Genomic DNA, 23,784 nt, shown 5'->3' on the forward strand with positions numbered 1-23,784 from the left:
AGAAAAAATATTTATAAACTCTTGACATACAGAATCCTTCTGGCATAAAAGAAGAAAAAATGTCAAGATTTAATTACATAAGTTTAAATGTGATCTATGAGAAACAAAATGAACACTTCATATACATTTAAAAAGCAAATGACAGTGTGAATATATTTGTCACTGATGGCAGATAAAATGTAATATACTTATTATGAAGGGCTATTTCAAATCAAAAATGAAGATTAACAAGAATAGGAAGTTCAGGGAAGAAGAGACACAAACACCCATAAACATATGTTAAAAGTATTCAGCCTCACTGGGAATCAAAGACCCACAAAGTCAAACAACACTTCAAGGCACTTTTGGCCACCAGGGTGAGGATCCTCAGAACTCGTCTGAAGATGGGGACGTAGATGCTGGGCGTGCTGGGTAGGAGGGAGCATAGCTACTCTGGTTTTTCCCAGGGAACAGTACAGGTAAGTATTCTCCGGGACTCCATGATTCCATTCCTCGGAAATCAGCTCAAAGAAAAATCAGGTAAGTACATGAGATGTACATACAAAAAATAGTCATTGCAATATGATTCCCTTTATGTTCAAGTGCAATATGATTCCTTTTATGTTCAAGTGCATGTGCATAGTGTGAAAGATGTCACCAGTGGTTACGATCCTGTGTCCCCTAGTAGTGCAGTTGTAAGTGGTGGAGTTTTTTCCCATAGCACAGTATCTTCTGATTTTCCTTCCGTGCTTTTGGTTATTTGTGGGATAACAATGTCTGGAAAAAATAGGATGCTTCTCCAATATTATTTTCGCATCCACTAAGAAGTATAGCTGCCTGGGTGTTTATAAGCCAGTCAGCAAAACAAAACCATCTGCAGATGATTTTCTGGAGTGACCCCATCCTCAGTCCCAGGAAAACCCGAAAGGAAAACACAGGATGTGACACAGATACACAGGAACACAACCAGAAGTTGCTTCTCCTACATCCTCACTGCTGGCATCTTCCCGGGAAGCTTGCATGAGGCTCCCCACAGATGGGCTGGGGACCGAGGCACTGGGACACTCTCCAGGGCTTGGGAGGTGGCCACAGTGGCTTAGCAGGGCAGGGAGGGGGCACGCGTTGCTCTCCGGCCAATGACAACATGATTTCCTGCAGCTTAAATACCCATCTGCTTCCACGGGCTCCTTATAGGTCAGCCTCTTGCAACTTGCAACCCAGGGTGACTCTGGTGCTTTTGTAGGTTGAGCGAAGCTCTGAAAACAGAGGCACGTCCTACACTGTACGTTTCGGGCCTCCTGGGGTCTGTTGGCAAAGCAAAGGATGGAATCTCTTTCTGCCCCAGTGGTCCATGGTTCCTTCTGAGAACCTGATGAAGACTTGAGAGCCTCCCCTTGGCAGGTACACCTGCACATAACATTTCACATCCGTTTTCAGGGATTTGTGAACTCCCAAAAGCCCGTAAGAAGTGATTTAGAAGGAGCCTGGGTCAGGGGGGAATCCCTAATCAGAACCAACTCTTCCTACTCAGAGCTGCATGGCCACCAAGGCTCTTTTTGAACGGGTCCTTGTCCTCCCCACCTGCTTTCCCCTGGGGCCATTTTCTCTCCCCACACCTGTAGCATCCCTACTTTCACTCACAACCAACCCCGAACCTGGAGCGTCCCCCGGTGCCTCTCACCTCCAGCACCATCTCTTTTTATTTTCCCAAATCCACTCACTTCTCTCTTTGAGTGAAAATACATGTGGTGGCTGACTGCAGCGGCTACAGAGGACACATGATCTTTCCTCCGCCTTCTCCTAGTGACACACACCTTCCAGGTGCTCCCATAATAGATCATTCCTTGTGGTTCAAAGCTGCAGCCCTGAAACCCCACCACACTGCTGCTCAGCATGCCTACCTACAAACGCTGATTTCAGAAGAGCCTCGTTGAACGACAAGCAGTGGACTGTTTTCAAACAGACCTTCCTCTCAGCACTGCCCACTTGCGCACTGCAGAGAGGTTCCTGGGTGTTTTAAGAGCAGCAGTCTCGGGGATTTTGCGGTAAATGTGAAAACTCAGTTCCTGGGTCACTTGCCTGCAAACCCTGGTGTGCAGACACAGGTGCCATTCAGGCCTTCACTGTCGCAGGTGCCTCCATTCAGACAGCTGACATTAGCGCAGGGGTCCTTGTACAACTCACAGTGTGTCCCTGTGGAGAGAAGAGACACAAAAGGGGTGTCACTGAGGAACCTGCAGCTCCCACGGCCTTGGAGCCAAGTGTTTGAACCTCCTGGAGCGGTGGGGAGGCAGATTTCTGGTGATGCATGCATCTCTGTGTGTTCGTGTGTGTGTGCGTGTGTCCGTGTGTGCATGTGTGCATGTGTCAGCACGTACATGTGTATGCATCATCTGCATGCCAGCGTGTGCATGTGTGTGCATCTGCGCATTAGTGTGTGCCTGCATGTGTGTGTGCATCTGTGTGTTGGTGCATGCATGCATGTATGTGCGTGTGTCAGGGTGTGTGTGAGCACATGTCCACTCTTGACTTTAGATCATTTTAAAGAAACACTTCATGAGAAAACAAAACCTTCAGTCCCCGCTCACAGGCCCCACCATAAATAAATCTTCCATCTGTATGTTCTCTGACCACATGTCCCAAAGCCTGGGGAACACAAACGTCAAAAGCCTAAAAGATCACATTTATCACGCACAAATGCCTTCTAAGCCTCCAAAGAAAGAGAAAACAGACAGGCAGCCTTCAGAAGATAACAACGTAGCTAATGCACAGCATCCATCCTGAAGGTAAAGACTGGGATTCAGATCTTGAAATGAGCCCCAGCTCCCTGGAAAACTGCAGGAGTGAGAGGGAGCCCCTGGGATCTCAGACCCAAAGACCTGGTCGGTTTCCCACTTACAAAGTTACCCTGTAGCACGCACCACACTCCAGACCTCACACTATACTTGCAGACCAAGGGAGGATCTGACTTGTTCCTCGCAACAACACTCTGAGACAAACACTCTCATTCCGCCATTTCTCATTCCCCCATTTCCAGATGAGGAAGCTGAGGAAAGGAAGCCAAGCAGGGCTAGCAGGGGAGGGAGCTGGAACCTGAAGCCACAGGCAATCTGAATGGGAGTCTGCCTGCACAGTGCTTTGCTCAGAGTGAGCTCAGACTGGCCGTGCAAACGTACAGAATTCCAGGTAGCTTAGCACCCGTTTAGCAAAAGAACAGCATTACAAAAACAGTGAAAACAGTAAGTTTCCCATTGATATTTACAAAGGTCTACCAGTGCTTGTAGGCCTGCAAATGTCGGAAGTGGGACTGAGAGAGAAATAAATTACCTTTAACTTTCACATTATGTGTTTCTATTTTGTTGGCACTATTTTACAATGAATATACATTATTTTATAATTTTATTTAAAAAAACTAAAAGTGCAATGTTTTAAAAAAGATAAGGATTTCTGCTCTTGTTTCTGTGGAGTACGGAGATGGATGCATGGGTTAAGCTGTTTCTCCCATTCTTCGCCCTCTAGAGAGGAAGAGAAATTACATTATATTCTGTATAATAATCTATATAATGATATGCTCGCCCTTCCTGACAGCTTCGCGAAAAATAAGCATAAAGCAAATAGTGACTGAATGGTGTTTACTTGATTTGTTCTCGACTTCGTTGTTTAGCTTGCATGTTGCAAAAGGCTGCCCCGCCTATGACTCACCATCGTCATTGAAATGACCCTCGCTGGGATTTTTCTCTCATTTCTTTCTCAATGCCTTCAGGAGCAGGGCTCAAGAAAGAGGGGGAAAATGTGAGAGGAAAATGGAAGGAGAACTGCCTGTCTGGATTCCCACTAACACCTTACTGGAGCCTGGTAAAGCGTTTTAGAATGGATGGCTTGTCATTTCTCTTTCTCCTTTGCCCCTCACATCCAACCCAGGAACCAAATCCTGCCAGATGTCTTTCTAAGGTGCCTTTCAGACCTTTGCCTCATTTTGCCTCCTGGCCCCTGGGAGCCATGGCCTAGCTCCCTGCCCATCTCCAATGGCTTGTGCAAGTCTTCAGACTTCCGTCGTCCTGCACAAACCCAGGAAACTCATGCTAATCTACAAGACCAAACTAATTTAAAGGTTAAATTAGCTACTAGTGCAAAGCTGGTAGTTCTTCACTTGAGACAGAGAGAAAATGAGTTAGAGAGAGAATGAGTTAGAGACAGAGACACTTTTCCATCCAGAAGTCTCTATTTCTATTTCAGTTGAGCTTTGCTCAGTACCAGCTCAACTGAAAGAATGAAACACAAAAGAACCTTTTCTGCTTCCAACTATTTATCAAAAAAAAAAAACACAAAGATTCACGTATTTACAAGTTCCCCTGAGGCTGACCGATGGAGAATCAGGTAACACAAAAACTGCTTTCAGTTGTAACAGAAAAGGCAACCACAACCAAGGTTCAGAGATGCCTGAGCCGAGAAAAATTTCCATGAGCAATCGAGGAGGATATTTACTGGGTTTCTACTGGTGCATTAGTCGGTCTCGCCTGTTTAATATTAATATGAACAATGCATTAACACAAATTACCACGTTTTTCAAATAAGGCTGAAGAGCAAAATCTAGGCTAAATATTCAAACATCTTAACTTTAAAAGCCTTCGATAATATAGATTTGATGAAAACACCCATGATAACAAGCACTTCCAATCTTGTGGATGGCGTTTTGGCAATAATTTTATCCCTTGCTATCCCTCTTTTTCAAAAGATAAGAATATTTGGTCACTTGTGACCCATTGAGAGTTTTCTGGCAGGAAGATCAGACGAGAGCTAGTCTTCCCAGAAACTTGAGGACCATGCAGCAAGACGGTCTTCAAAGTCCCCAGGGAGCCCTCTGGTTACTCACATTTCTATATGCTAAACCTTGCTGACCCCTATATAAAACATATCTGTCATAATGCTCCGCTCGATGATTAGAACTGGACAACTGTGAGCCAGACGTCTGAAATAGGGAGAACGAACAGTCCCGCTCGCCATTCCCCAAGCGTGCGCACAACACCAAGCGCCGGGCATCATGTGACCTCCAACGAGAACGCCTTCTTCCTTCACCCTCATCCCCAAGCTGGTCATCACCTGGCACGTTCTCTCTGTCAAAGTGCAGCTCAGACAGCCTTTCTCTGGACAGATGAACCTGCCTCTCCCGAGACAGAACGCCATTCCCCCGCCACTGTGCGCGGAGAGTGTGCTGAGTTCACGCCGTTCCAGAGTTCACGGTGCTAAATCATGACTCATCTGTCCTCCTGTCTGACCCCCCCACCACATAGCCCCGAGTCTCCGAGGTCCTTTAAAGCAGAGGCCCTATCTTAATGTGCGGAAGGAATGATGGGTATCCCACCAGAGTCCCGTCCTTTTGGGAGGGGCGGTGGTCTGTGTACTTTGGCTGACACACAGGCAGGATTGCCAGAGGAGAGAGAAGCCATTCCAAATCGGCCTCAGAAACACCCGACTCTGTCAGGGAAGCCCAGGTCCACACTGCAGACTCAGTCTGTGGAACGACACAGGCATCCGCCATTGGCAAAGGGCGCAGCACGCACTGTTGCAAAACTTATGTTTAGTCTCAAGCAAAAATAAACTGTAATTCAGTCAAAACTAATAAAAATTCATACTTTTCATATTAAGGAGTAGAGGCAGCGTTTCTGAAAAAGATCTCTCTTCCAACAGGGCTCTTTATAGAAGTTAATTTTAGAGGGAAAGTGAAAGAGTCATGTACCAATTATAAATCTTCGTTGTCATCACAGTTTAGTCATGAGTAAGATTTTGAAAACAAAAATCATTAGCTTTATCTCCAGGAAAAGTAAGCCAGGTAAGGAAAATTACCTTTGAAACAATTCTTTGAACTTGTTATTCTCTTCACCACATCATCCTATATTCAAACTTATATCCTCTGTGAAAACTTCTCTAGTCTTTCTACACTCACAGAGCTGAACTTTTTCTCAATTATGGTGAAATTACGACTGACATCTCAACCTTAACTTCATTGTTTCCTGTGGGCTTCAGCCTCAGTCTGCTCTTCTGATTAAACAATAGCCTGAAAAAGGGGAAAACTTTGACTTACCCTTTTGTGCATCTATGCCATTACAGGATGAGACGGGTTAGGTTCACAAAACACCCTGAAATTCTTATTCCCTGATTACGCAAAGGAAGTCACTCCAGCCAACAACAACAACAAAGTGCTCATCTTTTCAATGATAAATTTGTATAGACTTTAAAAATACACGATTAGATATAATGGGATCAAACCCAGAACTTGGTGGCCTCAGTTCTGAGACTCTGCTTATCCCCCCACCCACCCACCCCCAAAACACCAGGAAGTATGAAAATTATAGGAATAAAAGTATTCATTCAAGAATTATTTATGATAGCCCCACATTAGATGTGACAAGGGACTGGATAAATATACCGTAATGAGAACATTGCATAATCATTTAAAACAGAATCAGTAAGACTTCTTAGCAAAAACATAGTATAATGTTAAGTATAAACAGTAAAAAAAAACAGAAAATTGCCGGTATACTCAATTACAACTGTAAAAACATGGATATTTTTAAAAGGATGGAAAAATACAGATGATTATTCCCCTTGTATTCTGTTATAAAGAAATGAGCTATGCTGAAATTTCATTTTTCTAAATTTTTTATTATGTTATTTTTACCATTAAAAAAGAAGTAATTTTTTCTGACTTTTGTCACCAAAAATTCCAAATGGGTATATTGTTGATCATTTAGTTTGTTCTTCTAGAAATAAAACTCAACATGAACGGGCCCATCACTTGACTTTCTGATAACATGAAAGAGTCCCGTCACGAACGAGCTGTGAACTGGGTTTGAAGGAAGCGCCCGCATTTTGCTCCATGGGAAAGGAGGTCACTCTGAATCCCTGCGAAAATGGGCTTCTATCAGTTTCACCATCCACAGTGGAAACTTACTGGGAAAACGTTCAAGCTGGTTTCTTCTAATTAGTATGTCAGGCGGCAATTTCAGTTCAAGTCCAGAGAGCTACTTAGCATTTGCTTTGTCCAAGCTACTATATCAAAGGCTGCTGAGAATTAAAAGGAAGAAAAATTCTACATAGGCACCGCCTTTCACTCAGATATGATTTAGTGCAAGAGAGAAGGGAGTCGGAGGCCAGAAAGAACTGACTGCAAGGCTGGCCGTCATTGTCATAGCAGATGCAGAGAACGTGCTAGGAGATTTCAAGGAGGGACGAATCACATCTGCGTGGGGTCAGTATTTCAGGCAGCAGATGCGGTGAGAGGGCTGAATGGGGGCAAAGGGGGGGGTGAGAGAAAGGGGCCCCTTAGAAAACCTGGGGGGCAGCTGCATCCCTGGTGTCGGGAGGAGTAGGATTCCGTGGGGGCTGGGAGTGAGGCGCCCAGGGGGCAGGGATGGAACTCTGGAAGCAAAAGCAGGGACTCACGGGATCGGAGAGGCAAAGGGGCAGGGACTCGGATTTGGAGGCTGGAGAAAAGGGCCTCGTGGATTTCACTGAACTGTCTCCAGGTACGTCACCACTGACCCCGTTTTAGCAGAAGAGTGTGGACAAGATCCAAACTGAGGAGGGTTAAGAAAAGATAAAAACAAAGGTCCTGGACAGTGTGGCCGGGCTGGTTGGGTGTCATCCCGAAAAGGGAAAGGTTGCCAGTTCGATTCCCAGTCAGGACACATGCCTGGGATGCAGGCCTGGTCCCTGACTGGGGGCATGAGGGACGCAACCAATTGATGTTTTTCTCACACATCGATGTTTCTCTCCCTCCCTTTCTTCTTCCCTATCCCCTCTCTCTAAAAATAAATAAATAAAATCTTTTTTAAAAACATAAAAAAGATAAAAATTAAGAAAGTGGAGGTGCCAACTCTAAGGACTCTTGGTTGAAGAAAAAGAGGGACTAAGGGGGGACTGCTGTATGCCACGGAGGACACCAAGTCAAGTTGTGTTTCTTCTGATTCATATGGAATTTTTCTAGAAGTGTGAGAACATTTATTTTTTCTGTTTAGCAGCCCCATTATTCTAGGACCATTTATTTTTTTGAGTCCCTTTCATTCATAGCAAGTCTTCTTCAAGAGTCATACATTTTTATACACCTGTTATTGTAGGCGAGGTATTCCGGACCCTAACCCAGTTTGGGTCAGCTGTCCAATCTTGCACCTGTAACACATGGGAATATAAGAATAACTGTAGCATTTCGACGGGTTTTAATAGCTGGCAGAAGTTTCCCCTCAATGCTTTCCTTTTGCAAAATGTTCTGAGCTACATTTGCCTGACTTCCTATTATAGCCATTCTTTTTAGGAAGTGTTATATTCATTCATTTAATGTTTAGTTTTTAAACACAAAACAGTAAGACTCGCCACTTTAAAAAAATGCACATGTAAAACAAGTTCAAGTCCCAATCCTCCCCACAACACACCACCTAACTAAGTTCTAACGCCAGAGGTAAGTACTAATTAGGAATGAAAGCCCACCCACCTGGTAGTTTCCTGATAGTTTTATACACACCTCTTCTAAGTAAACACGTATCAGGAGAAATGCTTCTGAAAAGGGAAAGAAGGTCCATTCATCAAGGAGAGTAAGGCACAGGGTCTTATGAGCGCTCTCCCCTCACTCTCTTTTCCTCTGAATTGGTGACCAAGATTCAGCCCTTTCTGCCTCTCTTTTAATTCCTTGTACACAACCACACCATCACTCTTAGTTTAAAAGTTCTATTTATTGCTACTTTGCCAGAGTTTACCTTCCTGTTTTCAGCAGCCTTATTTAAACCTAAACCTAAATGTTTCTTCAAATACATCAAAATTAAATAATTAATTTACCTGCCCACCGGGATGAGATCTTTAACACACCTGTATATCTTCCATCTTCTCCACTACCTACCCCCTTTAACATGTAGATTTGGTTAAAATAATACAAAATTTTAGAGGGATCATTTCAATTCTTCCTTAACAAGAGGTAGATGGACACACAGGGTGACCCCAGTGAATATGCCTTTGTGTAAGTCTTTCCCCTCGAGCATGAACTTCTAACCAATAGCATCTTGCCAAAGTTAAGAAAGAGATGTTGAGGATGCAGTTAAGGTCCTAATCAGTTGACTTTGAGTTCACCTTGGGTGGGCCTGGCCTAATCAGGCAAGACCTTAAGCGGGTGCAAGCCTCCCCTAAAGTGAGGCACGGGAAGCAGCAGAGGCCCTCTCTCATAACTGCTGATCCTGCAAGAAGCCAGCAGTCACCAATTCCACAGCCACGGGATACGAATTCTGCCAACAACATAAGGGAGCATGAAAGTCCACTCAAGCCTCAGATGAGAATTTGGCCCAGCCACCACCTCATCTCAGCCTCGTGAGAGCCCGGGCAGGGAGTCCATGAAGCAAGGCCTGGACCAACAGAAACACTAGACAATAAAAAGCGTTGATAATTTCAACCCACTACCTTGTAGTAACTCATTATGCAGCAATACTAATTAATACAGATTTAAACTTATTTTTTCCAGAGATATTTCTTCTCTATTAAATTACCATTCACAATCACATCAATATCGTCTACTTAAAATTTTCCCTGCATTTAAAGAAGTCTTCTCAATCCTATGCCTCTTGTTCTCTACCTCCTGCTACCTGGCTATCTTTGCTCTCATTTAGTTCCATTTTTAAATAATTTTCTTAGAGAGAGTATGTGGTGTTATATCTTCTGTACCCTTAAATGTACACACCATGCAATTCTTTTGCCTTCAAATACAAATGTTCCTTTCCCTGCCAGTTCTTTTCATTGGAAAGTCTGAAACTTCTTCACTCAGGTTTAGTTTCATTATAGAGAAGAGCAGTCCAATGCTGGTTGTGTTCTCTTTCTTCTTTATGTAATTTGTATTCCTCAAAAGAATCTTATAAAAACGATGCTCTTCATCCTTGGATTTGGAAATTCTACCAGGAAATCCCCAACTGTACCTCATCTCCTCCATGAACCCTCTGGCACTGAGTAGGCCCATTCTACTAGAAAACTTCGATTTCCTTCCACTCATAGACGTGGAAAGAGTCTCCTTCTAGGAAGAAGCTGGTTCTGGTTTTGTGTCCAAGTGTTCCTCTTCTCCTGAAGCATCCACCATTCAAACGGAAGCAGATCTCTTGAATCTTTTCTCCACATTTCCTATCTTTCAACTCACGGTTTCCATTTCCTCTTACTTTGGCTTCATTCAGAATTAGTTCCTCCTTTTGCTCCCCCAGATCTAAATTAAATTTTGAGTGATACCCACTACTTTTTTCACTTCTTCTCTGGAGTGTTTAGCATTGTTAGTTGTTGCTATTTTGTCTATAGTTCCCAGACTTTTCCCTCTTCGAGTTGCTGGTCCAAATTCCCTGTACTGACCAGGCTGGTGGATGGCAGTGCCAGGAAGGGTCAGATGACATAGGGGACTGCCCTCCAGTGCTGGACAGGCCAGCCAACACGGTCCTGATGACAAAGACACAGGGGAGAGGCCTCCCTGTTTGGAGTTCTAGGGGTTCTCCAGATGTGAACAGGAGAGCATTCTCCCCCGGCCACCCCCAACACGAAGGACCGGTTCAGCCCCACCGTACAATTCCTTTGGAGGACAGCCAATATCTGTGCAATCATTGCCCTCGGCCTCACGGGGTAGCAAGGAGCACCTTCACCACAGGGACTGCCTTTCCATAAGCTGAGGGGTCCGCTGGGCTCGGCTGGTCATTGAGTCCTAAGTTCTCCTCAGAGCCCTGTCCCCTCACCCCGCTGTATGCGAAGGCTCCCATACAGAGGACCCTTTCCTAAGAACCCAAATCCTCGGATGCAGGTGACCTGCCCCACAGGGTCATCGACTCCGTGAGTCATCTCCTACAGAGTGGGTAACTGGTGGAAGAAGATCACAGAACTGCAGAAGGGGGACACTGAGAAGTGACGTGGCGGAGTGACCTGGAGCAGGACGAGGAGCAGAGGACCATCTGACGCGGAAGCGGACACGGTTTTAGTGGTTATGGCTGCAGGGAAGTCTGGAGGGCGGGAACTCCCAAAGGGCAGTTCACGGGCCAGCCCAGCACCATCGCTGAGAACTCACCTGAAACTCAAGGCCTTGCTCCCGCCCCAGACGCACTGAATCAGAAACTCCAGGAGTGGCCCCGCAGTCTGTGTGGACAAGTCCACCGGCAGGCTCTGGCGGGAGTGTAAGTGTGAGGACCACGACTGTAGAATGTGAAAAACGAGTTAAGTCTGACCATGTTTACAAACGATCACCTCTCCTTTATGCCATGAAAAGGGAAGTGAAGTCAGTTAGATTCTAAGAGTGAATTAATGTGGAGCTTTGGGGGAAGTTGAGAAAAACAGCAGGAGGAAGTGAAAGCGTGCAGGATTACGGCATATAAACGTGTGGAAGGAACACTGGTGAGTCACCCCAGGCGACTGGGGTTTTCACTCCCTGGTCATGACAGCATGAGCAACGCCTCCAAATGAGGAGAGTCAGGGCCTATTCAGAACACACCCAGTTAATGACGTTGTCATTTATGGAGATGAAATTTGCTTTCTAAAATTCTATCATAAATTCTACCGCAAACTAAAGAGTCCTAGAATTTTTAAATTTTGAAGTGCACCCACCACTACCAATCTTGTCATGAAGGAATCTCAAAATCTCAATGAGCATCCCTGTCCTCGCTTCGTACAGGCGAGACAAAGACTGGCCAATGGGGGGATGTGCCCAGGCTCATCAGGAAGCCAGTGGCGTGACAGGGGCGAGCCGCTGAGGACTCCCGATTCATCGCTCCTTCATTCTTCTTCCCAGAACTGAGTGGCTCTCTGTGTCCTGACGGTCTCACAGACCTAGAACCCAGAAGCCACGTGCACAGACCCAGCACGTCGGCCCTTGTGGACATTGGTGGAGTTTGACTCTGAAGGGGCATCACGGGCCAGAAAAGCATCAGATCTGCCGAACACAAAGCAAGACTTGGTCCAGCTCAGCCCTTCCGTCCAGGGGCTCGGTCAAGTTCATCCCTGTGGTCTACACTCCCTTGAGGCTCACCGAAACACAGGTGGGTGCATCCAAAGAAGAGCGGCAGCGTCAGTGGCCACCACACAATGTCACGGGGCAGATGGATGGTATCGGTCCAGGAAACAGCGCCGAGAGCAAGAGGTTACGTGAGGTGGTTATAAATAGAGCCCATGAAAGCATTGCAAAAATCTAAACCCAGTCCTGAGGTTATGGCCTAGAGAAATGTGGGCAGCCTCTGATAAACAGACTTTCCTGATGCAGTGCTGACCGAGGGTGTCTGGGCTGCAGGGGAGTCACACCGTCCCCCAACTGTGGCCGGAGCTCACTGCGAAGGCAGATGCAAGGGTTTTGGGGCACGATGCTGGCCAGGCTCACGAGGAATGTCATTACCCACTACCTCAAAGGGTCCGAGTGAGGATTTCCCTCCTGACTGAACCATTTCATGAGAATTCACTTGTATGTTAGTGCCTGAAATTCCACCCGTGTCCTCCACCGAAAAGCACAGCACCCTGTCTTCGCCCAGCAAGTGCTAAGCTACCCGCGTGCTTCCCTCTCCTGCCGTTTCCACAGCCTTGTCCTGTCATCTGTGCCTGACAGTCCACTGACCGGCATTCTTTATTCTCGGCTTTCCACACCTTCCGAAGAGAAGGGAGTGGGGAGGCAAGAAGAAAAGGACAGCAGCAAGATCTCTCCAGCTCATCAGGAGACCATGCCAATTGGTCTCCTCAGCCCCATAACTCATCCCACAGCCGGTGTTTGATTTTTATTGAAAACAATTTCATGCTCCAGTTAGAGGTGTATACACCGGTGCTGAGAAATGCATGATGTCACGGGCACCCACTCTGGCACCACAAGGCCCGAGGGCCACTCACCCTTGTAGTCGGCCAGGCACAGGCACTCGTAGCCGTTAACCAGGTCCCTGCAGGTGGCCGCGTTCAGGCACGGGGCGGAGAGGCACTCGTTGTATTCCTCCTCACAGTAGAGGCCATGGTAACCTGAGGGACAGAGAGGAAGGACTGCTGTCAAACGTGTCCCATGTCCCCCCGCGCCGGACCAGCCTGCAAGGAGGGCGGGTGGGGGTCCCCTGGGGAGCGTGACTCAGACAGGTGGGGTTTGGAAGCTGAGTCTCTTGGGGTGTAATTGAGATGTAGGTTTCTGGGAAGGCTGTGAAGAGCACCCTCTCTCATGATCCCAAGAATGAAAGAATTTAACCATTTATCCACCAGATGGTCCCCTTACGAGATAGTGTTTGGTGGTACCAGTGGCCCAGGGACACGGAGACACAGCAGAGTGTATCTGCTGTGGCCACAGGACACGGTGACAGCGGCAGGACTTCCAGCTCCTCTCAAGGATGCAGCCTGCATTTCTCCTCCCATCAATTTGAAAACTAGTATATCTAACTACAGAGAACTGTATTAAAGGAGAAAACGGATCGATGCGTTTTCTTTGCTTTTGAAGTCAGGAAAGAAACTCAGCTAAACAGGTTTAACAGAAATTCCTGAGGAAATGTGGGCTACTTCTGTTTATTCCCTTAAAGTTCTGATTATCTCCATTATATTTTTAATTGTGCTCAAAATTTTAATTATTGAAAATATAATCATAGTAATGAAGGGAAAGAAACCTAGCAACTTCTTAAGTAAAGATGGCTTCTACCATTTTAATTGCAAAACAGGTGTTTATTCCAAAGGCCAAGAGGACAACGCTCTTTGAGATTCACTCATGAATGCTGTGCTGTTTTTAACTTTCGAAAACACGAGTTGCTGCCAAGTCGCGGTGAAACTGGACCGTTTCTGCCTGGCCCTGTCCAAACAATGAGGAACATGTGAGCGCCTTCAGAAATCGCCCTGCCTGTGTTGGTTCTGCGTCCAGATAAGCAGGAAAAATAAACCCTTGCTCAGCTGGGAACTAGAACCTCGAGGTTTTTTCCAGCTTTCCGACTCCTCGCCCGCCCTCCAACTCAGAAAGGCCCCTCTGGGCCTGTGATGTGTCGGACTGTCTCGCCCCTTGTGCGTATCGCGACAGTAGGTTAAGTCATGTTGACTTCATTAACAGAGCACTTTCCTGGCATTTGCCATTTCAGTCGTTTGTTGAACTGCTTTCCCAATTCAGGAGGTGACAGTGCCAACTTTGAGGAGACCTTGACCTACCTAAGACACAGAAACCATGCTTCTCAATTCTTCTACTCTTCGTAGTTTTAGGGAAATAGTTCCTATTACTTCTCATCAGATTACTTTCTTCATCTAAATCAGAGTGACTCAACAAACCATGATTTTGTCCCCCAGGAGACTTCGGCAGTTTGGGGACACATTTTTAATCGCCACAGCTAGAGTTGCTACCGGCATCCCGTGCAAGGACGCCGCTAAACACCCTCCGTTGCCTGGGGCAGCCCCCCCACCAAAGGCCATCCAGCTGAAATGTTTGTAGAGCCAGAGGGGCAGACCCTGTTCTAGACCAGGGCTCGGCAAACGTGGCCCACCAGCCAAGTCCCCGCCGGCCTATGTCTGCACACACGTGTTCACTGGGACACAGCCACGCCCGTGCGTTTATGGACTACCAAGGCTGCTCTCAGACAACCGTGGCAGAGTGAGCAGTTACAACAGCCACCATATATGTACGGGCTGCAAAGCCCGAAACCTCTCCTGTCTGCCCCTGACAGAACAAGCTGGCTGACTCTGGATCTAGATTCGACAGGAAGTCTTCCTTTTTACAAGAGTGTTGGATGTTAACCCCTCCCCCAATACACGGTTTGCAAACTGTGTCTCCCCTTCCACGGGTCGCCTTTTCACCCCGCCGGTTGCTTCCTTTGCCACGCAGAAGTTTGTTAGGGCGGCACAGCCCCGTTTGTCTATTTTTGCCTCTGCTGCTTATGCTTCTGGGGACATATCCAAGAAATCGTTGCCAAGACCCATGTCATGAAGGTTTTCTCTGTGATTTCTTCTAGGAGCTTCATAGTTTCAGGTCTCTCATGTTTGAGTTTTTAATCCATTTTGAGCTCATTTTTGTAAATGGTGTAACATAATACAAGTGGCCCATAGGTGTACAAAAAGATGCTTAACATCACTAATTATCAGGGAAATGCACATCAAAACGACAATGACACATCTCCTCATGCTTGTTAGAATGGCCATTATAAATACATGCGTGTGTGTGTGTGTGTGAACAAGTGTTGGCAAAGGTGTGGAGAAATTGGAACCCTTGGGCACTGCTGGTGGGAATGCAAAATGGCGCAGCTGCGGTGTAAACCAGTGTGGAGAATCTCCAAAAACTTAAAAACAGAACTACCACACAATCCACAATCTCACTTCCTCATGTTGACCCAAAAGAGTTGAAAAGAGAATCCCAAAGATGTATTTGCACCCCACGTTCATGGCAGCACTACTCACAGAGTGATGGAAAGAACTGGAAACAGCCTCAATGTCCACCAACAGAGAAGTGAACAGAGAAAAGGGGTGGATTTCTACAATGGAAAATCATTCGGTCTTAAAAAAAAAAAAAAGAAGGAACTCCTGCCATGTGCTGTAACCTGGATGAACCTTAAGGCCACAGGCGAAGGGAAATAAGCCAGTTATAGAAAGACAAACACATCACAATTCTACTTACATGAGGCAGCTAATGTACCTGAGCTCACAGAAGCAGAGCAGATGGTGGCTGGTGGGGAGGGAAACGATGCCGAATCTCATTCATGCAAAGTGAAGACGCTTTAGAGCTCTACCTTGCGCCAACATGAGAGCAATTAACAATACGGTGCTGTGAACCTAACATTTGTTAACAAGGTAGAGCGTGTGTCACGTGGTTTTATTACGGGTGTCTTCTGGCTTCTTCCCCAAGTAAGGAACAATCCCAAGCAGCATCTTTTCAACTGTTTGTCCATCCTGGCAGATCTCTTAAAAACCAATTTGGAAGGGCCACCTAGAACCCTGTAAGCACTGTGGTCTCTGGATCAAGGTCGTATTAACACAGGCAAAACCAAAAGACAACCTCATACAGGGTGGGGGGTGGGCAGGGTTGGGAATATAAGACAGAAACCTGTACTTGAACAAGAATTAAATAAAAATTGTATTAAAAAAAAGACAACCTCATGAAATCATCCATAAGTGGTTTTGCTTTTGAAAACAGTATCACCATCATTTTTTTCTACTAACAACATGCAAAGCAAATGAGGAAGTTATTTTACAGAGAAAATTAAGCTGGTGATGTTTTTCTGTCCTTGTGGGGGTGGAAAGAGATAAAGGTTTTATATTCTAAAGCTGTTTCTTCAGAGATGGTAACATTCAAACATCTTTATAAAAATATCAAGGCACCCTTTACACTTTGTGCTGAAAAACCTAAATTGGACGGTTTGACTAAAAAGTCCACCCTTCCAAAAGAGAAGAATTCTGTGGAAATGAGACTGTCACCATGGCTGGTAATTAACTTGGACAAACAATTGGCTCATGACAATATGAACTAGCAAAATTAGCTAGCACAGGGTCTAGCAAAATTAACCTGGTCCGAAGAATTTTGTAAAAATAAAGATCAGAAGCGTGGGACCAGAGCGGCCCCTCCAACGGCACTGATCTTCATCCCTGCCACTCTGACAAGTGTTCGGCTTTCTCCTGACTATTCAGCTCCAAGCACGTCCTTGGACTTGACCAAACTTCTCAACCAACTGAATGTGGGAGTGAGGAGCGGTCCAGGTGGCTGCCATGCTTCGGCTGAGTGAGTGAATGGTGCTGCCGTCACCACAAATGGGATGGCCAAAGAAATAACCGCTTTCCAAAGAAGCTGACCAGTTGGACATGTTTAACTTGGGGTTTGCTTAGGACGGTCCAGGTGCACTTGGAGGTGAAAAGTGAACTTTAATGGCATAGAAACAGCCTTTTGGGAGTTAGCTGCCTAGAAGTGGTGAAGTTTTCATCAAAAACAAAACAAAACAAAACAAAAAACATGGGAAGGAGAAAAGAAGCAACCAAAGTCAGATCTGCATGGCTAGGCAGGGGGAGAACGAGAAGCCAGATCAGGACACTGGGGAGGGATGGAGCAAAGTGAAGAAAGAAAACCAAGGAGGGCTGATTCGCAGTGTCAAAGCTCATAGAGAGTAAGCATAAAAAGAGGGGAACAAGACTCCACTTGGTTGAAGGTCACTGGCGACCTTCAAACCATGGCTATCAGTGGGGGCTGTACTGGCCTTCCGAGGGTGCTTTGGAGGCTGGCAGGGAGACAGGTGATTATTACAATGATTGTAGAGTTCCAGTGGAATTCAGTCAGTGTGGGCCAGATGTATTAAACTTGACGCAATGCTAGAACTCCCCCGCCCAACAAATAATGCCCTGTGTCCTCACAAATTTGGACTGCCCCATTGGACATCTGTATAGGTGAAAGCCCTATTGATAAATTTCCAGGTCTGAAACCTAAATGCTTTACATGTACAGCACAGTTTTTAACATATACTGAGTTCTCCTAGGATATAACTACTGGGTACATCGAGAAAAGACTGTACAGAAGACTGTACTTCTGGAAAATCTCTTCATAACAGCAACAGAGGAGTTGAAGCACCAATAAAGCACACCTGAACCCATAGAAAAAACCAAAATCACATAGTCAGATAACTTTCTGACAGTACCATCCACAGTAGCTTCTCCCATCATACCACATAGAACTGTCTGAAATCATATTTCTAACTTAGTTCTTTACTTGATTATGATTTCTCTCCCTCCACTAGAATACAGGCTTGAAGGCAGTGGCCATAATTGCTATGTTTACAGCTGTACCCACAGTATCTGGTACAGAAGAGATGCTCAAATAATAGGGGTTGAATCAGCAACCAAAATGCCATTGAAATCAACACACGATTACGATGGGCCCATGAGGTTCGTGGAGCCTCCAGGTACCATGGGTGCAAAGCTAAATGGCAAAGCCTTCACCTGCAAGGACTATAGAGTCTAATAGCAAGTTAGTGGCAGCTACTTACATCAGGTTCTTTTTGTGTGTTAACTTGTCCAAGCCCCATGACAACCCAACATGATGGTATGACCAGTCCCAATTTATACATGAGGAATTAAGAGCCAGAGAAGTCAAGAGACTTGCCTAAGGCCCCACAGCTGACCCTGTGTGTTTTTCCTACTTTCCCAGGTTGCCCCCCAAAATGCATTGCCCACTACATCCATTTGCGAGGACCACCATGTCAGAATAGTACAGACAGGGGCTTAAACAACAGACATTTATTTTCTCACAGCTCCGGAGGCTACAAGTTGTAGACCAAGGTGTCAAGAGGTTTGGTTTCCCCTGAGGCCTCTGTCCTTGGCTTGGTGATGGCAACCTCCTTGCTGTGACCTCACACGGCTTTTCTCCGTGGGCACGCCTCCCTGACTGTCCATATGGTTTTATGTGGTTTCGTAATGCCGGTCATACTGGATTAGAACACCATCCACAGGACCTCATTGAATTTTAATTGCCTCTGTAAAGTCTCTGTCTCTAAATACAGTCCTACTGGGGCTTACCGCTTCAACATATGAACTTGGGAAAGATACAGTTCCGCACACAACAGAAGCGGGAGTTCTCATCCGCGGCACTATTCACACGTCAGCCCGGATCATGCTCTAGGCTGGGAGCTGTCCTGTACATTGTGGGGTGGGAAGCAGCCTCTGCCCACTAGATTCTAGTGGCATCAGCACACCCCAGTTTGGACAGACAAAAATGCTGCCAGATGTTGCCATGTTGCTCAATGCAACAACAGCCCCCTTTGGAGAACCACGGTCCTTGATTCATTTTATACCATGTTGCGAGTTGAGGATGTGCAGGTTTGTGAAGCGAGAGAGTGAATTCACCGAGAAAAGGGATGTCTGGGCAGAACCGAGGGGCCCTCTATTACTGTGGGTTTAATGTCATAGCAGCACATGGGTGACTCTCTTCAGCTGTGCTACTGGCAGAGACAGCAGGCGTTCAGTTCAGCTGGGGCCAGGAACACACCACAGGGGTGGGATCCAGAGAGGAGAAAAGAAAGAGATCCCCCTGGTCCCGGAGATTTCTGAACTACAGAGAACCCTGTTGAATGTCCTGCCATGAGGCTGGCGCACCTCTGTGTCCTGGGAAGACGGGTGCCCAACACGATCACTCGGTGAGCCAGGCTTCCACCCCGAGCCCGAGCTCTCAGAGCTCCCAGAGTAAGGGGGCTGCCCCTAGGTGTCAGGAGGCCCTGATTGACACAGGGTTTACTCCAGAGCGCCTGCCTCCCCTTGCCCATCACATCCCACACTGGAAAACCCCGAACTCCAGGACTCTGACTCTAGCCAGATGGCTTTCACACTCTGCGTAACAAGTTGAGACAGGCCATCATTTGTATCACCACCAGGTGCCTCCCCGGGCTCCCTGCTGCTTTGGGAAAAGCAAGAGAGCAAGACCTTCCAAAAATCACGGGTAACGTTCCAGCCACGCCACTCACTCCCCCAGCACAGACCTAACGCCACAAGAATAAATGTTTTTTCTCTCTTTGTTTTATTTAAGATCTTATGAGAAAAACTTTAATTAACTAATTGATTTTAAAAATCAGATAGGTGGGGAGAGGAGGGATGGTTCCTTTAAGGCTATGTTGCAACTCAAAGGACGTTTTCCCCACATTTCAGGTTGAATGGGTCCGATGTGGAAACCCAAGACTCCCTGATCCAAGTGTAGGCCAAAACAAAGAGAAAGTAGAGCTACTATAATATTGTCACTGTCTGTGAGCTTTCAAAGTCTGGCTAAACGTGGTGCTCGCCATAGAGCCCTTCAGCACTGCAGCATCTCAGGCAGAGCGTTCATTTTGCCGAAAAGAGTTTAGCTGCAGAGGAAACGTGTGTGTGTGTGTGTGTGTGTGTGTGTGTGTGTGTCCGTCTCATCCTCTCTCTTTGCTGGGATATTCACAACAGGAATCTAAGAACAGGAAAAAATGCGGCATGCGTGCCTGCTCACACCGATCCTCAGATTAATTAAGAGACTAATTAATGCTCAGACGCTCCACTCTAAACAGACCCGCTGTGTTGAGGTCTTACAGACCTCCGTGGAGCAACTGCGCTCTCCTGTTACACACTCATGCACACACACGTGCACACTCCGACAAAAACAGAGAAACCACCTGCGAACAGGAGGGGGCCATGTAAGTGACCACAGAGCCTTAGTTGGTGCAAGGGGGACAGTGACTGCTGATGCTGCTTTCACCCGCTAGTCCCTCATTTTTCCATTTTGCGGGGCACTGTGGCCAGAGTGGAACAGGTGTGAAGTGACCCAAGTCAGTCCATGTTTCCATGGTTGAGGCCCTCATAAACATCACATTGAAAGGACGTAAAATAGAGGCTAATGTAAGGTGTTAAGGTCTCCAACCTCCCTGGTACTCCTGTGTTACTCGGCCATCTACACACTTCACACCCCTGCCCGCGCTGCCGAAAGGACAGGCGATGGAGAACTGCCTCGGAGTCCTATCCCGACCCTTCACGGGACGAGTCTCCTTTCTCCGTCGCCGCAAAGACCTGCTGCCTTCGCCAGTCATGTGAGAAGGCTGGTGAGCCCCCGGGCCTCCCAGCTGCCTCCTTGGGTGATTCATTCTTTAACTCAGCACAGTTGTTAAATGCCTGTGATGTACCAGGCACTGTGCCAATCCCTGGGTCTCCAAGGCTGTGTGAAAACAGGCATAATGCTGTTTAAAGGAGAAAGATGCCAAATAATCATCCAAATGAGTGTAAGATCCCAACTAAATTTGCCCTCAGAACGAGGTCACAAACTAGTTACATGGAAAAAATCAATATCTTCATATGATTATTTAGCCTTGTCTCATAAATGTCCTTTTTTCACGATGCTTTTGGCCACTAGAGGGTGGCTTCTCCCTATGATCTATACCAGCTAAAAAAAAGGGGGGTGGGGCGGGGGAATGTTACTCAAGAGTTTAACAAAGGATACACGTGCTTAACTATAAAAATGTGTTTTACAAAAGGGAGATATATGGCACCAGGGATGCAAATACACAAAGAAGGAATGCCATTTCCTTTCATAATAAAACTTAATGTTCCCGTTATTTGTTTACAGCTTACAAAAAAATTCACCTTTAAGTGTATCATAGCTGCAGTAACAAATGTCTGCTATAAAGCTGCCATTTGTGTTTCTTACTAGTTCTATAAAAATGACTTTAAAAGTGCAAAGACTTGCAACACCATAGCTAAATCCCCCAGGTTCAAGATTGAGTATAATGACAAGAAAATATTTTACAACTTGCCTTTAAAGATCCTTATAGTATGTGTGTTTGCATATGAACAACACGTAAAAATGCTCTAATGAAATAATCCCACGGGCTCAATTATCTGGCATGTTATCCAGCTATCTCAAAGTACTCCCTTGGGGGGTTCCTCCTCGAAAGGGCCTGTGTCTTGTGCTCGTCCCCCGAGGCCAGCGGTTCTCAGTGTGGTCCGCAGTGCGGCAGGCAGCGTCAGCATCACCAGGGACCTTGTTAGAAGTGAAAGTTCCCGGGCCCCACCCACAACCTACGGAATCAGACACCACGAGTGGGGGCCTGGGACTCAGATTTAACAGCCCTCCCCCAGATTCTGATGCACACTTACATCTGAGCTGTGCACCAGCAAACAGGCAACATCTCCCACAACTGCTGATTCTCAGAAACACACGAAATGGTAGGAGTTACCTGTGGCAAGTGCTAGATTTGGCACGGTGATGCTTTTAACAGCCCTGGCGTCCCCTCAGCATATCAGTGGGCCAACGGTAAAACACAAAGTCAGACTCAAGCATCCACATGTAAATAAACCAACAGTGAAGCACACAGACAAACGGCCTACCAGCCACAGACACACAGACTAATGAAACACACAGACATGCCTCTCAGGTGGGGTTTGCTTAAGGGAAAAAAGCAATGCAAAGGAATCTCAAAGTGACAGCAAAAGACAGATTTGAAAGAGAAGGCCAAAATGAGGAAAGGTAAGGGTATGGAAGTGACATTGATAATCCTTGCTGTATGACTGCAAGTCATAGACATCTGCTGAGAACAGGGAGGAGTAAGTTTAAATTCAGACTAGTGGGCACAGTTTTTTCCCACTGCTCTGACCCAGCCTCCTTGACCCCAGGAACCACATTTCAGCTGGAAGGAAAACCATCCAAGAACAGCAGATGGAGCTCCCGAAAACAGAGAGAAGGTCCGTGGTGCCAGGGCTGGGCGGGGGGGGGGAGGGGGGGGGCGGGCAGTGGGAGGCATTCATTGGTCAGGGCACAAACTTCCAGTTTTGGGGTGAGTGTGTTCTGTGGATCTAATGTCCAGAATGGTGATTACAGTTAGTAGTACTGTGTTATACACTAGAAAACTGCTGAGAGACTGAATCCTAAATGTTCTCACCACAGAAAACAAATGGTAAGCATAGAAGTATTGCCCTGGCTGGCATGGCTCAGTGGATTGAGCACCAGCTTAAGACCCAAAAGGTCACCAGTTCAACTCCCAGTCAGGGCACATGCCTAGGTTTTGGGCCAGGTCCCTTTTTTTTTAAAGATTTTATTTATTTATCTTTAGAGGGGAAGGGAAGGAGAGAGGGAGAGAAATATCAATGTAGGGTGGCCTCTCATGTGCCCCCTGCTGGGAACTGGCCTGCAACCCAGGCATGTGCCCTGACTGGGAATCGAACTGAGATCTTGTGGTTTGCAGGCCTGCGTTCAATCCACTGAGCTACACCAGCCAGGGTGGGGCCAGGTCCTTAATGCGGGGTGCAGAAAAGGCAACCACACATTAACATTTCTTTCCTTCTCTTTCTCCCTCCCCTCTCTTTCTCTAAAAATAAATAAATAAAATCTTTTTAAAAAAAGAAATGTTAACTAACACTCTGGCAGTAATCATTTTGCAACATATAAGTCTATCAAAACTTTAATGATGTTACATGCCAATTATATCTCAATAAACCTGGAAATTATTTTTTAATTTTTGAAAACAATTTTAAATACCACACAATCTATGATAATAATTGTCACAAACCAACATCTGAGCAATACGACCTGACAAAGTTGTGCTGATTCCATTGATGAAGGGCAGCCTCACAGATACATAGCTGGGGCCAAAGTACGTGTGTGCTGGAAAACAAGACACTGTGATCGGGGTTTTCCCAGAGAGTTTGGGTGCATGACATGTGTGACGCAAACCACAGACCCCACCCCCACAGGGCGCATTTACTTGCACCCTCACGTCACCAGGGACATTCAAAGACATGATGCACAAGTGTCACCCTCTGGGTTCACATTAGTCATTGTCCTTCCCATGCACACATGCTGAATCCGAAAGACTGTTCTGCACCAGGGACAGTTCTGATAGGTGCTCACGGGCATTTCTAGAAGCACATGTCTGTCACGTGATGGCCACCCTGAAGGGCTGTAAACTCAGAAGTGCTGATGCCGACTCTGAGTCCAGCCTCCGGCGAAGGCTAAAATTAACCAGCAGTACTGCACCTCGAGGCAACTGCATTACCAAGAAACTCAAATATCTGAGTAAATCCCAAATTCCGTTCCTATTGCCTCTACTGAATAAATATTAAAGATGCCTAAAAATAAGACATTTATTCATTGAAGAGGTGAAAATGCAGTGAAAAATCAAAAACGTGTGTCTTCTTTGGTGACTTGGGATCTTAGGGCGCTATGTACGTTGATAATCCAAAGTGGAAAATGAAACTTCTCTGAAATGAAGCAGCGATGAGGCGCAATCTGCCCAGAATGACGAAGCGAGGAAAACCACCGTCTTGTAGACATTCCTTATCCTTCGAGCAGGCAAGTGTGGCTCATCTGTATCTCTTCTTCCCTAAGCAACTGATCACACAGCCTTTGGT

The 23,784-nt window shown here is 46.2% G+C and overlaps 1 protein-coding gene across 1 annotated transcript in view; it reads right to left on the reverse strand.

The window, feature by feature from the left end:
- The window catches only part of DNER (delta/notch like EGF repeat containing), a 252,432-nt gene that overhangs the window by 21,769 nt on the left and 206,879 nt on the right, over positions 1–23,784 (reverse strand). The window contains exons 9-10 of the mRNA XM_037029229.1: positions 12,844–12,966; positions 2,059–2,172 (exon numbers count right to left, since the gene is read on the reverse strand). Coding sequence (XP_036885124.1) covers positions 2,059–2,172; positions 12,844–12,966 — 237 coding nt within the window. The remainder of the gene's footprint in view (positions 1–2,058; positions 2,173–12,843; positions 12,967–23,784) is intronic.

Source organism: Sturnira hondurensis, unplaced genomic scaffold, assembly GCF_014824575.4.
Source record: "Sturnira hondurensis isolate 20B ecotype Veracruz unplaced genomic scaffold, ASM1482457v3 Scaffold0020237, whole genome shotgun sequence".
Classification (NCBI taxonomy): domain Eukaryota; kingdom Metazoa; phylum Chordata; class Mammalia; order Chiroptera; family Phyllostomidae; genus Sturnira; species Sturnira hondurensis.